General features: G+C 48.1%; 5 protein-coding genes across 5 annotated transcripts; 1 reads left to right on the top strand and 4 right to left on the bottom strand.

Moving 5' to 3' along the window:
• Positions 1 to 811: 811 nt before the first annotated feature.
• Positions 812 to 1,612, bottom strand: F5J12DRAFT_785132 (uncharacterized protein; the record flags this gene model as incomplete). Its single annotated transcript, XM_051743180.1, has 5 exons — positions 812 to 923; positions 1,005 to 1,051; positions 1,106 to 1,192; positions 1,313 to 1,427; positions 1,491 to 1,612. 5 exons carry the CDS (start codon positions 1,610 to 1,612, stop codon positions 812 to 814), a joined length of 483 nt encoding a protein of 160 aa, XP_051597026.1.
• Positions 1,613 to 2,860: 1,248 nt separating this feature from the next.
• Positions 2,861 to 4,410, bottom strand: F5J12DRAFT_785133 (uncharacterized protein; the record flags this gene model as incomplete). Its single annotated transcript, XM_051743181.1, has 2 exons — positions 2,861 to 3,786; positions 3,828 to 4,410. The coding sequence occupies 2 exons, from the start codon at positions 4,408 to 4,410 to the stop codon at positions 2,861 to 2,863; spliced, it is 1,509 nt and encodes a 502-aa protein (XP_051597027.1).
• Positions 4,411 to 5,886: 1,476 nt separating this feature from the next.
• On the bottom strand, positions 5,887 to 7,183 carry F5J12DRAFT_725153 (membrane bound O-acyl transferase family-domain-containing protein; the record flags this gene model as incomplete). The annotated part of the gene is made up of 2 exons (XM_051741601.1): positions 5,887 to 6,846; positions 6,920 to 7,183. The coding sequence occupies 2 exons, from the start codon at positions 7,181 to 7,183 to the stop codon at positions 5,887 to 5,889; spliced, it is 1,224 nt and encodes a 407-aa protein (XP_051597028.1).
• Positions 7,184 to 7,475: 292 nt separating this feature from the next.
• F5J12DRAFT_895819 (proteasome regulatory particle subunit) lies at positions 7,476 to 9,284 on the bottom strand (the record flags this gene model as incomplete). The annotated part of the gene is made up of 11 exons (XM_051747876.1): positions 7,476 to 7,493; positions 7,547 to 7,615; positions 7,672 to 7,762; positions 7,795 to 7,981; positions 8,043 to 8,187; positions 8,240 to 8,464; positions 8,518 to 8,671; positions 8,725 to 8,819; positions 8,880 to 9,000; positions 9,051 to 9,138; positions 9,194 to 9,284. The coding sequence occupies 11 exons, from the start codon at positions 9,282 to 9,284 to the stop codon at positions 7,476 to 7,478; spliced, it is 1,284 nt and encodes a 427-aa protein (XP_051597029.1).
• Positions 9,258 to 10,791, top strand: F5J12DRAFT_914782 (26S proteasome subunit RPN7-domain-containing protein; the record flags this gene model as incomplete). The annotated part of the gene is made up of 7 exons (XM_051749131.1): positions 9,258 to 9,507; positions 9,553 to 9,758; positions 9,814 to 9,959; positions 10,011 to 10,230; positions 10,295 to 10,403; positions 10,510 to 10,681; positions 10,734 to 10,791. Exons 1-7 carry the CDS (start codon positions 9,375 to 9,377, stop codon positions 10,789 to 10,791), a joined length of 1,044 nt encoding a protein of 347 aa, XP_051597030.1. The 5' UTR covers positions 9,258 to 9,374.
• Between the last annotated feature and the right edge of the window lie 2,460 nt (positions 10,792 to 13,251).

A 13,251-nucleotide genomic window follows, 5' to 3' on the forward strand; every position in this document is an offset into this window, starting at 1 on the left:
ACTGGAAGATTTCGGGAACTATTCTTTCTGGATCGAGCTCCCAGATAACCTGAAGTGGAGGGGGGTGCATGACCTGTTCCACTCTTCCCTACTAAGGATCCACATCCCGAATGATGACTGAAAGTTCCCAGGTCAACAGGATGACCAGATACCTGAGTTTGGAGGGACCAACCATGAATGGGCCATAGATCGTATAATCTGGCACCATGGAAGTCATGCCAACACGACATTTGAAGTACAGTGGACAGCAGGAGATCAGACCTGGCTCCCATACAAGGACATTGCTCATTTGAAGGCACTAAGTGATTGTTTCAAGGTAATCAGAGTTGATGGAATAGATAATTTGAGGGACATGGGTGACAGGGACATGTTGGGTGATGATCCCCAGGTATTCGTTGGATACTTGGCACCACATCTGTGTGGAAGCCATAAAAATTGCCCATGCATGAGATGGAATGGTCAGGCCCCAAGGACAACCCCATCACCCTGTCCACCTCGCCACAACACTCGCTCTGCACACCATTCACACATTCCCCGCCATCACTCCACATGCACTGTTCCTCAACAACCTCCCAAACAATTTACATATGGCTGCCCCTCATGCCAGCACCTGCTGACAGAACTGAGATCTGGGCACCAAGCACATCATGATAAGTATCCTGCTTCTAACACCCCTAACAAAAAACATCCTTACCAAATTCAACCATCTTCTTGGTGCAAAGGGCGAGGTGAACAGAGTAACATCACCAAGAGGGACCTAGAACCTATTAAGCACACAATCGCAGAAGTCGTTAATGACTTACAAAACTTATCATTCAGGACCTGTCCCCCACCTGCTCATACCAGACCAAACTTCATGTCCACCACATGCAAAATGAAAAACATCGAGTGACAAAGTACCAACCTTTTCCTGGTCTGCAACCCTGATGAGGAAGGACAGGGAGATGAGCATGTGGTGATTCACAGGGAACAGGTTAAGATGTACTTTGAGTACAACCACTCACTTCGATGCAAACATGAGGTCGCCCTGGACACCCCTGTGGGTTATCATCTGTTCAGAGAACCGCACAGCTGCGAAGCAAAGTCCAAGGTGAGGTTTGCTTACTATGAAGTTGATGACAGCAGGAACATAGTTGTGGTGGCTGAGGGACCATCCCCAACCAGACAGGAGGTACTGGGGAATGATGTGGACCTACGCAGCCAAGAAGAGGTCATGGGTGGACAGATGCTCAGTAGCATTCAGATGGATACCATCAATGCCCTCCTGTGGGATACTGCTGAGCGAGTCAAGAAGCAACAGCAGAGGGCTCACCAGGGTTATGTCGACTGCCGGGAGCAATGAGACAGTCAAAAGTGAGAGGCGGAGCCTTATGGTAATCCCCTCCCTTGCGACACTCGCCTTCCTCACATCTCCCAATCCTCGAGGCCTAACCAGAGATCACGCAAGTCAAACGCTAACACCAATCCTCATGTCTGCAACTCCTATGCACCTGGACAGCTGGTTGCTGGTCCCAGTACCTTCATCGTCGACCACACCATGACTGGGGATGAGGGTTTTGAGGAGGACAAGGATGCTTTGGGGGAGGACAATGACAAGGTTAGCCCAGCACATGTGGCCAGTCACGAGGATGCACAGGGATTCACCATGGGAAAACCCCCAGGGAAGTCCACATAAGGAAGGCGCTACTGCAAGTATGACTGGAGAGGGTACTTTGTACCCTGGAGGGGGGAATGTAGGGTTTCAGACCAACGATTGACAGTATGTTCCCAAGAGATGTTCGTTCACTTGACAGATCCAATTTGTTTCTCATTTATCTTTCTGATTTACTTGGCCTGTTCATCTGCATTGACATTTCATACCTGTCTGCTACAGTATAAAGGGATTCGTAGTACGTAGAGATAAGGGGACTTCCTGCCCTACATCAATACAGACCACAACGTCTGGATAACCATATAGTGTGTTCTAAGGAAGATCTCTTGTGCCTGTGTGGCAAGTGTTACTACTTTGCCTTGGCAATGGAGGTGCTGCACAGTCCCAAGGATATACAGAAGAGTACCCCCCTCAATTGAGGGCTGGTCACTGGTATGAGCCAGGGTGCACACTGTTGACTCTTCCCCCACTTGCCTTATTCCTAAATCATGTATACTGAGCACCATCAGCATTGTGCCTCATTGGTTGCCTTTCTGGGGTAAGGGCAACTTCCATCATTGATGGATAGTCCTGCTAATACCTGCTTAAATATCTGGCCTGGGATGGGTCAGAGTCGGAGTAGCAGCAGCCCTCTGATGAGAACTTACTTGTGCTGCTCTCCATGGGGACCCCACCACCCTTTTATCTGAAGAAGTTTGTGGGGTTGCAGAGGGGAAACCCAGAGAGGATTCCGTAGGGAACCTCAGTAGTCTGTCAAGCTACTTATATTGAGTATAGTACCTGTAGGGAACTATACAAGTTAGTAAGGGTATTCTATCTATGTAGAAGTGTACTCACCCTCAGTAGTCTGTCAAGCTACTGAGGGACTAGGTAAATTTTACTAGTGTATGTGTGCACTCTAACCACTTATGTAAGCAACATGATCACATGCCTAAGTCCAAGTATGGACAGGAGTCATTTCACTCCAACACTGGCCTCCCTTGGCCCTGATTCTGTGTCCAGCAGGCATGCTCATGCCCTGGCTGTCCTAGTGCTGGTAGGCCCTGTCTCCAGCCTTGTCATGCTCCCTTTGACATCTCCACTGACTGGCTGGGAAGTTTCAGTGCCTCTGTGCACTTCTGGCTCTCTACTGTCTTCAGGTGTGCACTTGAGCATGCACCAATGTATGTAGAATTCTTGTGGTCTTGCCAGTGCACAGTTGCACTCATTTCACAGTGTCTTGACCTCTTGCACCTCACTGGACCCCACTGTGTGCTGTTCAACAGCTGTAGTACCAATTCCTTCCTTCAGGTGCTCCTCTGGTGTGTACTGACACCTACAGGTCTCATTTGTTATTGCCAATGTGCAACCTTGCTTGATGTGCAGTCCTGCACCTCCAGGTGCACTGCTGTGCAGCTCCAGCCTGTTGAGGGTGTTTTCATAGGTGTACTGAGTTGCAGCCATGGGTGGTGATGCATCCTTGACTCCATGTGAGCCAGTGTTGTGACCACTACTGCTGTCCTGGTCATTTTCAGCCTTGACTGGCTGCACCCACACTTTTGGTGCATCCCTCCCATTCTCAACTGTTCTGCTGCTGACCCTTGATACTTCCAGCATCTTCATAATTGTGCACTGATGGCTCTCACTACCAGCTGACTTGTGTGTGTGATCTCGAAGATCCTTTCCACTGGTGTTTTGGCCATTTGCATAGCTGCTCACATTACCACCATACTCCCCCTCAAGCAGTACTTGTCCCTGCTCAGTTGGTGACTCCAGTATGTAGTTTGTCATAGGGGGTTTAGGTTGACTGTGCTCTGTAGGCATTCGTAGTAAATTCTTGGCAGTGTGTGCTTCCATTTGAAGAGTTAGGTCTGGCACTGGCTCAATAGCCTCACATTTGCATTGCTCAGCCATGACCTTGGGTTCAGCATGCCCATCTGACTCCTTGCAGCTCATCTCCCCCACTGCATGCTGTTTAGCAGCTGTAGTGCCAACTCCCTCCTGTGGGTGTTTGGCTGGTGTCTGGAGGCTGATTGGTGGGTCTTGGGCACTCATGTGTGTGCTTCTCTCATGTGCATGGTGACCAGGGTCACCTGTATCATGCTGCAGTGCATCTGTGCTGCCACCTGTGTCCTTTGTGTTGCTGCTGGGGTTGTCTACATAGTGTTGTGGCACATCTGTGCCACTGCTTGCACACCTGCCATCCCACTCCCCTTCGAGCTCTGTTCTCTGAGTTTGGGGTAGCTGGATGCTCCAATGCTTGGTGGCACTCTTACCTCAACAATCCTGGCCAGCCTTTCATTGTTGGCCCTTTCCAGTTGTTCATGTTCTGGCCTGTTTGATGTGTGGTGGATCTCTGTGTCCCCACTGTCTGCCTTGAGGTTTTCCATCTCCTTGGCTGTGATATCCTGGCCATTGGTCTCGTCTGTGGCTTCCTTGCCCAGACCTCTCTTCATGGCTTTGTTTTCACTAACCATCCCAGATGTCTCACCCTCGACTTCAACTGATTTCACCCTTTTGAACTTGACTGGAGATGCACACTGACAAAGCACATCTTCAGTGGACTTCATAGTCTTTGGTTCGACCTCTCCACCCTGTGACATGACTTGCTGGACCACCTTGACTGTAGCCTCAGCTTTTACTCCATCACCACTTCTCACCTCATTACAACTGTTCCCCTTGAGCATCACCTCCTTAGGTGGCTCACTTGACAGTTTGTCAGGCTTTGCATGTGGTGAGTGTCTTGTCTCATGGTTCTCATGCATATTTGCACTTGCCATTTGTTCCTTTCAGTTCATCCTTGCCAATGCTTGACTGTTCAGCTGGTGTGCTGACACATTTTGCAGGGATGGAGATAGGATTTGGGTTGCCATAGGTAGTCACTAGGTAGTTGAACATTTCATGGGCTGTCTTGTAGTATTTGATGTGTGAAAAGGTTGAGTCTGGGATGTTCCACATCAGGATAGACTCAGTGCTCACATTCAACTGCTGCCATTTATTTAGTTCATCTCCTGCTAGTTTTGGCTTTGGCTTCATGCCAGCCAACAGCTCTTCAACATTTTGGGTTCATGCAACCTTGAGTATCTTTGTGTGATACTCTTTCCAATTCTGTCCATTTGTCTTGAGCTCAGGGATGTAGATGAAGCCTTCCCTAGTCCAATATCTCTTCACTGCCATTCCTCTTAGGTTCTGCCACTAGGTGGGGCTCATAACCTGAAGAAGTTTGTGGGGTTGCAGAGGGGAAACCCAGAGAGGATTCTGTAGGGAACCTCAGTAGTCTGTCAAGCTACTGAGGGACTAGGTAAATTTTACTAGTGTATGTGCGCTCTAACCACTTATGTAAGCAACACAATCATGTGCCCAAGTCCAAGTATGGACAGGGGTCATTTCACTCCAACATTATCTACCACATATGTGGCCCTGACCCTTGGGTAGTGGCAACCAATGGAAGTACATCAGTAAATTCAGCCAAATTACAGCATGCACATTAGACAGTTTTTGAATGCTTGGCAAACACCGGCAAACATTAAGTGCTTGAAAACCCAGGTTTTTGAATGCTTAGCTTTACTGATGTACATCTGCAAAACTACCTGAGGGAGTGAGCAGGTTATACCTGCCTCTGTTTGGAAGTGACTTGTCATAAGACTTGCTAAGACACTTGTTGGCCAATGAGAGAGCTTGCTCAAGTGCAGAAGAGCTGTTAACAACCATGTTGTGTAGCTGTTTCCCAGATGTAGGAAGTAGATGGACAGCCCTGACCCTGGTTGGCACATAAAATTTGTACTACAACCTGGAGGGGTGGTAATGTGCTCACTGGTATACTGGAGGTCTCTTCCATCATTTCTCCCAATCAGTGGTCTTACTTACACTGCCTTATCACTCACTAACTCCTCGAGAAGCTGGTGTCCTGTGCATAGAGCACTGTCCCTCCCTCTGCATACTCTGGGCATTATGCATTCCACACTTAAATGGTCCAGAGTAACATGACACTTTCTTGGATAGGGATTTTGAAGTTGGAAGTTCAAGAGGCCTTGTTGACGCGCCTCAGTTTCATGTAACTGCTGTGCCATGAAGCAGCAGTATTGAAGATCTGCTCCTCAGTCCTCGGATGTCATATCATAAGAGTCGAGAGAGGGTTAACTATTATTGGGGCTACACCAGTTGTGTATAACAGACATTCGGCGGGTCTATAGCTGGATCATGCCCATACAGAAGGCAGGTAGCCTGATGTCACAGTACAGGGAAAGCAGAGCACACTATGATGCACATTCCCTCAACCACCTATCCAACACCGTCACATAATATTCCACGATCCCTTTGACAGGGCACGCAGTATCCAACAAGGTCGTTGATGCAAGCAACCCCGCTCGCGCGAACCCATCCATCATGATACTTCCCCACACCAACAACCAAGCCATCGACCATACTCTCCCAATCCACCCACCCACTTCCTTCCCCGTCATCCGCGTGAACATGTGCTCAAGGATAACGCCAACGGCCATCATCCCGAACGCGAGGAGCATGCACCACCATTCGACATTTTGATTGAGCATGACTACCACGATGTTGTGGACTACCCCCGATGCGAGAAATGATCCTAGCACATATCCCATACGTCCGAAGGCGATCCCAAGAGGCCATCCTCCAACAACGATGAATGTCCGCCGAAACAGTTGATGCCACCTATAACCCCAGAAGTCGCGCAACGAGTCTGCTTTCCACGGCTTGTCGAATACGGGTGGCCATTGCGCAGGGCCTTGCCGAAGCACGATAACACCAATGAGCGTAGCAATGTCATATATCAGTTGCATGACAGCGAAGATGGCAACTGCGGCGAAGACAGTGATGATGACGGATCGGAAGTATCGGATGAGAGGAGGAAGTGTCGCATCGAAGATCGTGCCTCCACTTAGAACAGTGAAGGTCTCGGGCGAAAACGCTTGCGTAGCAAGGTGGAATGCACCACATACAACGCTGTGGTACCAAGTGGAGAGTAAGACATATGCTATGAACCATCCACGCGAGGAGGGACGTGCGTCCGGAGGAAAACGAAGGCTTTTGGACCAGTTCCAACCGACACCGCGGACGTTAGTGGAGAGGTCCAGCGCGTCCACGAAGATGGACGGAGAAGAACCAGCTGGCTGGAGATGCCGCTTGAGTGGGTCTTTTGCGGCTGTCCATTCGAACGTGCGCACGACGAAGCAGAACATAATAAGCTACACAGACCGGGAATCACCAAACGTCAGAAGGATGAAAGATGGCACAGGTAGAGCATACCGCAAAATCAACATTAAAAAACGTTTTCTGAGGGTCCCCACCTGTGAAATCGATGCCCATGGTGGCTCGAAAAGCCAAGAGAGCGACGAGTGGCCACAGTGCGATGCGCAACACACGCGTTCCGGGGAGAATGACTAGGACTGCGGCGACATAGTAAGAGAGGCACGTTGGTACGATGTACGCGAAGAATGTGGATGTGTCGAACGGGCGTCTCTCTGACACAGGTGGGACACGGAAGATGTGGGTGGGCAGGTTCTCGAGGAACGACCAAACCATCGTCGTCGTCAGGCGATGACAATTGGAGGCAATTCAGGTTCGTTTTCGTGGTTTTTTATATAGTCCAACATTTTTGTACAAGCGCCCAGAACATAAAAAGCCCTGCGGTGTTTGTGGGTGCAGAGTCGACCGTGGCGCGGTCAGCGTATGTACTGGACCCTAGACTAGTCAGCCATCCTCAGTGATGTGGTCTCCAGTTATTTCTAATAATGAGACTCCAAGTTCCCCGTTTCCGAGTATGCCCGCCCGGATGGCCAGCTACATGCTAGAACTAGTACTACAGCACGACCCTTTATGCAATCTTGACCGTCTATACCACATACCGTCAACGATTATATATAAAAAACCCCAAAATAAACTCACCTTTGCATACAACGATTCCACGACCTTCCCAACCTGCTCCAGTGTATCAATTGCAGCACCGTACGTATCCTATCAGTAGACAAGTCAGCAACGTGACATGGCAACTGCAAGCAAGCACTGCTTACGTCTACTTCAGGTTCGTCAAAGACTAATAGACGTCCCTTTCCTTGATCGAGGACGCCATAAAACACTTTGTCCAGTATCATCTGGGACAGCCTTTATAAACAAAACATGGGTGAATACCTTACGAGTACATCGTGTATGGTGAGAAAGCTTGCTTTGCCTCGACGTCCTGTCGACCTTGGCCGACTTGTTTGGCGACGTAATCGATCTCGACGACGGAATAAGGTTCGATGATGCGTAACAGGTTCTGTTCGAGAAGCGTGTCGTAAAGCGCCGCGAGGTGCGAACGGATTGTTGGGTCCGACGAGAGTTCTGCCCAACACGATGGTCGGGGGATGAGCGAGACGGAACATACACCGAAGGGGAGACGCACCATCTTTATAATCCCTTAGCACCTTTTCGAATTCAGCCAAGTTACGGTTTTGGTGGGCAAGCGCTATCGCACGCATGCATTCGATCTCACGCAGTTGAGCATATTTCACCGCCAGTTTGACAGGATAAAAGAGTGGTGACGTCCTCTGGCTGCGATAAAGGTGAGTCTGGGACCAGTTGAGGGTGGAAGATATGCACGAGATTCAACATGACTTTGCATAGGAGCATATACTTCAATGCATTCAGTGCGCTCGGGTCATCTTGAGACGACATGTTCTCAAACGTTTCGTAGAAGTAGGAGTAGGCAGTGGTGTAATCTCTATCCTCTGCGTGAAGAATCTCAGATTGTAAATCGAGAGCTGCTTGTAAATGTGGTGGGCAGTATATTGAGTTAGCAGCCGTCCGAGTTGATGTGAGGGCAGCCTAGAATAGTCGAGTCGGGTGAGCAGTGTTCCGGAAGCAAGGAAGAACTGTACCTTTGCTTTTACCAAGTTTCCGATGCCGCGATAGACACGACTCTCGAGGGGATGGACTTCGGTGAGGATTATCTTGTCATCCAGTTTCTTGAGTTCAGTAAGAAGCGTATCTATCCGTGTCAGAGCAGCTTTAAACTGCGAAACTTCCAGCTGGCTAAGTGGGTATGAGAAATACATGCACAGGCATATATGTATGGCAAGACTCACAGTGAGACGAGACGGATTTCCAAGCTGTGTTTGAGGAATATCCGTTTCTCGCGTTTCGACCAGTCGATGTTATCCAGTAGAACGTCAATTTGGGTCTAACGACTGTTGGGTCGTCGCTGAAGTAATTGAGTAGGGTACGAACTACATGGGTGAACGTGAGTTTCAATACAGTAACCGGAGCATTGGCACAAACTGAGTTTTGCCGTTTTAGCTTTCGCGGTAGACGACATGAACGATCTCGAGAGGGTGATCACCTCTGCCAGCCCTTGTGCATTTCTGCTCGTCCATGAGGGCGGCTGGGACGAGGAGTTGAGAGAGAGGCTCACCGCTGATCTCGGTATAGTTCTGCAAGTTTAATCATGGCGTTTTCTTGGTCTCGCAGTACCTGATCTCTCTCGACACCGGACGGCGATGCTGTTGGGGATGAAGTGATGGGCAGCTTGGATGGCATCGAACACAAGTGACAAACCTGATGAGACGAGGATTTGCTTGTAAATCTTTTCCGCCCGTGCTGGGTTGGTATTCTTGGCTTCGTCCAGCAGTGCTTGGTTGGTGGTCATGGTGGTGGTGGTGGTTGGGGTGACGCGTCCGTCGTGGGACTACCAACACCGGGCACTGACGCGTTCCTCCTACTTCCAAGCAACCTAGCCATGACCGACGACACTGTCCTGCCCATACCGAATCTCAGCCTCTCGCAACACTTGTTTACACTTATGAACCCTTCTCTGGGTCATCTACACGATGTCGCACGCAAATCGCTCTTGGAAGGCATCAAGGCAGACAGTGTGTAGACTCTTAACGATCAAATACAGGCTCACACCGGTACAGACATGGCCCCCTACTATTGGGCGCTCACCTCTTCAAGTGGGATAGACGTCGACCCGGCTCTCCTCGAATCCATGGAAAAGGCAAACGAAGAGCAACTCAAGAAATTGGATGAACGTCTGGCTGAAGCCCAGAAGACAGAGGGGGAATCTGAAATATCGGACGCTTTGAAGGCGAGGGCGAACCATCTCACTCGGATAGGTGACAAGGTATATCCCAGGTGATCCCGGTTTGCAATCCCGAGCTTATGGGGAATGTATGTAGGATGCGGCTGTCGCAGCCCAACGACTTGCCTTGGAGAAAACACCAGGCCTTGGGTCAAGGATAGACATTACCCTGACTCTCATCCGAATAGGTTTCTTCTTTGGAGATAATACCCTCATCACCGAGAACCTTGCCGGGGCGGAAAAGTGGGTCCACGGACGCTAACCATTTCTTTCTCACTCATGTGATTTGGGCAGACTCATCGAGGAAGGGGGTGATTGGGACAGACGGAATCGTCTCAAAGTGTATCGTGGCTTACACGCAGTTTCCATTCGGCAGTTTAGATTGGGCAGCGAGCTGTTGCTCGATGCTCTGTCCACGTTTACTGCTACGGAACTCATCTCCTATAATGACTTCGTTGCACTCGCCGTGATCAGCAATACGCTTACCCTCCCAAGGGTAGACTTGAAGAAAAAGGTGGGCGATCCGTCTGCTTTGTGGCGTGGTTTACATGTCACTCATCATCGCTGCTTCCACCCAGCTCATTGCCTCTCCTGAAGTCATCTCGGTTCTTCCAGAACTGCCTGTCCTGGAAGATCTTCTGCGGAATCTCTATGACTGCCACTACGCGAAATTTTTCGTAGCGCTAGGTACGCTCCCACCGCAATCCTTATCAATGAACCCACACAAACTGACGTCAACTTTTTCTTTTCATGGCATTATTACCCTGTCCACTATGATGGGTTCTGTCGACAGCCACACTCGAACAAACGTATTTACTCCCTTACCGACTTTTGTCTCCCCACACTCGATACTACGTGCGCGAAATGCGTATCCTCGCCTATGCACAACTATTGGAATCGTATCGGAGCGTGACGCTAGAGAGTCTCGGTGGCGCGTTTGGCGTGAGCGTTGACTACATCGACAGGTGGGTCGATTTTTCTTTTTGGTAGGATGTACTGAAGGGACTTATTGCGCAGAGGAACGGAAAGGACGAAGAGCAATGGCAAGAACACTTGCCTTTATTCAGAATGGTAGTAGCATTTGATAAACGTTGAGGTTTTGATGAGGGGCTCAGTTGTCGAGTTGACAAGTGAAGAACAAATGTAGAATTTGATGGGGATTGAGGAAGAAATCCCCGAGTTTATATACATGAGTAGGTACGCACAGACCAGTAGCGTAAAAGGAAACTACTACTCAGTATAGTAAGAAATAGTGCAGAAGGTCATGGAATATGATGTATATTATGATGTCATTGTGACATCATTGTGGAGCTGATTGCTAAGAAAAGTCATGTGATGAACAACGTGTTGATACATGTGTAAGTCTGGATCAATCTAGACATCGGAACTATTAGGAATATTTCCAACACTCCCCCTCACTCTAAAATGGTAAGGTCACAAGACCCATTGACAAGCGATTAGTCTCGAACTTCTGCCAAGTTAATGATTTTGTAAGACCGTCTGCTTTTTGTTTGTCAGTTTGAACATATTCAATACTGAACAAATTATCTTGAACACATTCGCGAACGAAGTGCCATTGGATGTCAATATGTTTGGAACGACCATCCAATACAGGATTCTCAGCAATGAAGCAAGCTCCCATATTATCGCAGTAAAGAATAGTCTTTTCGGTCTTGAGTTTGAGTTCATCAAATAGCATAGAAAGCCATTTGATTTGTCTGGCAGCATCACATAAAGCCATATACTCGGCTTCAGTGGAAGAGAGTGCGATAGTCTTCTGTTTTCGAGATCGCCAAGAAATAAGGGAATTGCCAAGATACATGGCATAACCAGTAGTGGAATGATGAGTGTCTTTATTTGCAGCCCAATCAGAATCTGCAAAGCCATAGATTCGAGATTCAAGTCCTGAATAATATAAAGCCAGTTTTGGAGTAGATGCAATATAGCGAACTATATGCAAGGCTTTATTTCGATGATCTTCGGTAGGATTTGCCATATATTGAGACATGCGAATAACCGCAAAGGCAATATCAGGACGAGTACCAAGAGCCATATAGAGTAATGACCCTATGATTGACTGGTATTGTGACCGAAGAGAAGAAGTGGCTTGATAGTCTGATGGTGCTTTTTCCAGTTGATATCCAGAGGGTAATGGAGTGCGAACATTTTGAGCAGTCTCCATGTTGAATCTTTTAATAACCTTTTTAACATAAGGTATTTGGTCGAGATAAATTTCCTTCTTCGACCTATCTCAGTGAATTTGAATGCCAAGATATTCCTTGACTTCACCAAGATCTCTGGATTCCCATTTTTTCATGAATTGTTCTTTCTTGGCTTTAAGAAGACGCTTGTCCGATCCTAGAAAGAGTCCATCGTCGACATAGATGAGGAAAATGATGATTCCAGCTTTGGAAGTGTGGATATAAATTCCAGCATCCACTTTTGAACGAATATAGCCCATAGCGAGTAAGGATTGATGGAGGGCTTTATTCCATGCCAATGCTGCTTGCTTTAAGCCATAAAGGGCTCTAAGCAACCGATAAACCTTGTGTTCTTGACCCGAAACTTTGAAACCTTCTGGTTGCTCCATATAAATTTCTTCATCAAGATTGCCATATAAGAAGGCAGTTTTGACATCCAGGGCTTCTGTATCCCAATTTCTTTGGGCAGCAAACGCGAGTAAAATGCGAACAGTTTCGAAACGAGCCACTGGAGAGAAGGTGTCTTCAAAGTCGGTACCAAATTCTTGTGTGAAGCCTTTTGCCACAAGACAAGCTTTATAACGACCATCGCTTTTAATAGCGAAAACCCATCGACACTTGACTGGTTTCCGATTTTTAGGAGGATCCACCAAAGTCCATACTTGTCTTTCTTCAATAGACTTTATTTCGTCTTTCATTGCGTCGAACCATTTCTTTTGTAAGTTGGGAGAGAGTTTTAGCACATCTTTATAATGTTCCAGAGATTTTTTAACCCTGGCAGCCAACGCAAACTCAAAAGGATGCATTTCCGGACCTGGCATTTGTGCATGTTGGTCAGGCATGCCTTTGGGTGAAGAAGGAGTATCTGGAAGAGGAGTAAGTGGAGATAATGGAGTCGGAGGAGTAGTTCCTTGTGGATGTTCAGTCCACTGACGAGGAACTTCAGGAGGAATCATTGCAGGAGGCAACCTTAGAGAAGGAGGTCTGCGTTCCTCTGCATATCTCCAAATATTCTCCCTAGAGTTGCGAGCATGCTGCTCAGCATTACAAATCCACTGTTGTGCTTGATCCCGATTCTGTTGAATATCTCGTTCAATTTGTACTGGAGGTCTGTCTCCATAAATGTTTCCAGGATGAGATACTGGTATAAAACAATGCTTTGGACGAGGTTCTCTGTCATCTGAGGGAGGATGAGCTCTGCGAACATTATGTGAGTCTCCTTGAATGAATTCTGGTTGATGAGGATGTCGTAGATGATGAGGGTTGACTGGTGGTGCAGCAGCAGGTGCTCTTCTTTGTTGTTGAGCTCTAGGCTGGTCTGCAGCTCTCTGCTG

Source organism: Pisolithus orientalis (genome assembly GCF_024613125.1).
Source record: "Pisolithus orientalis strain OTSU chromosome Unknown F5J12scaffold_33, whole genome shotgun sequence".
NCBI classification, from domain to species: Eukaryota; Fungi; Basidiomycota; class Agaricomycetes; order Boletales; family Pisolithaceae; genus Pisolithus; species Pisolithus orientalis.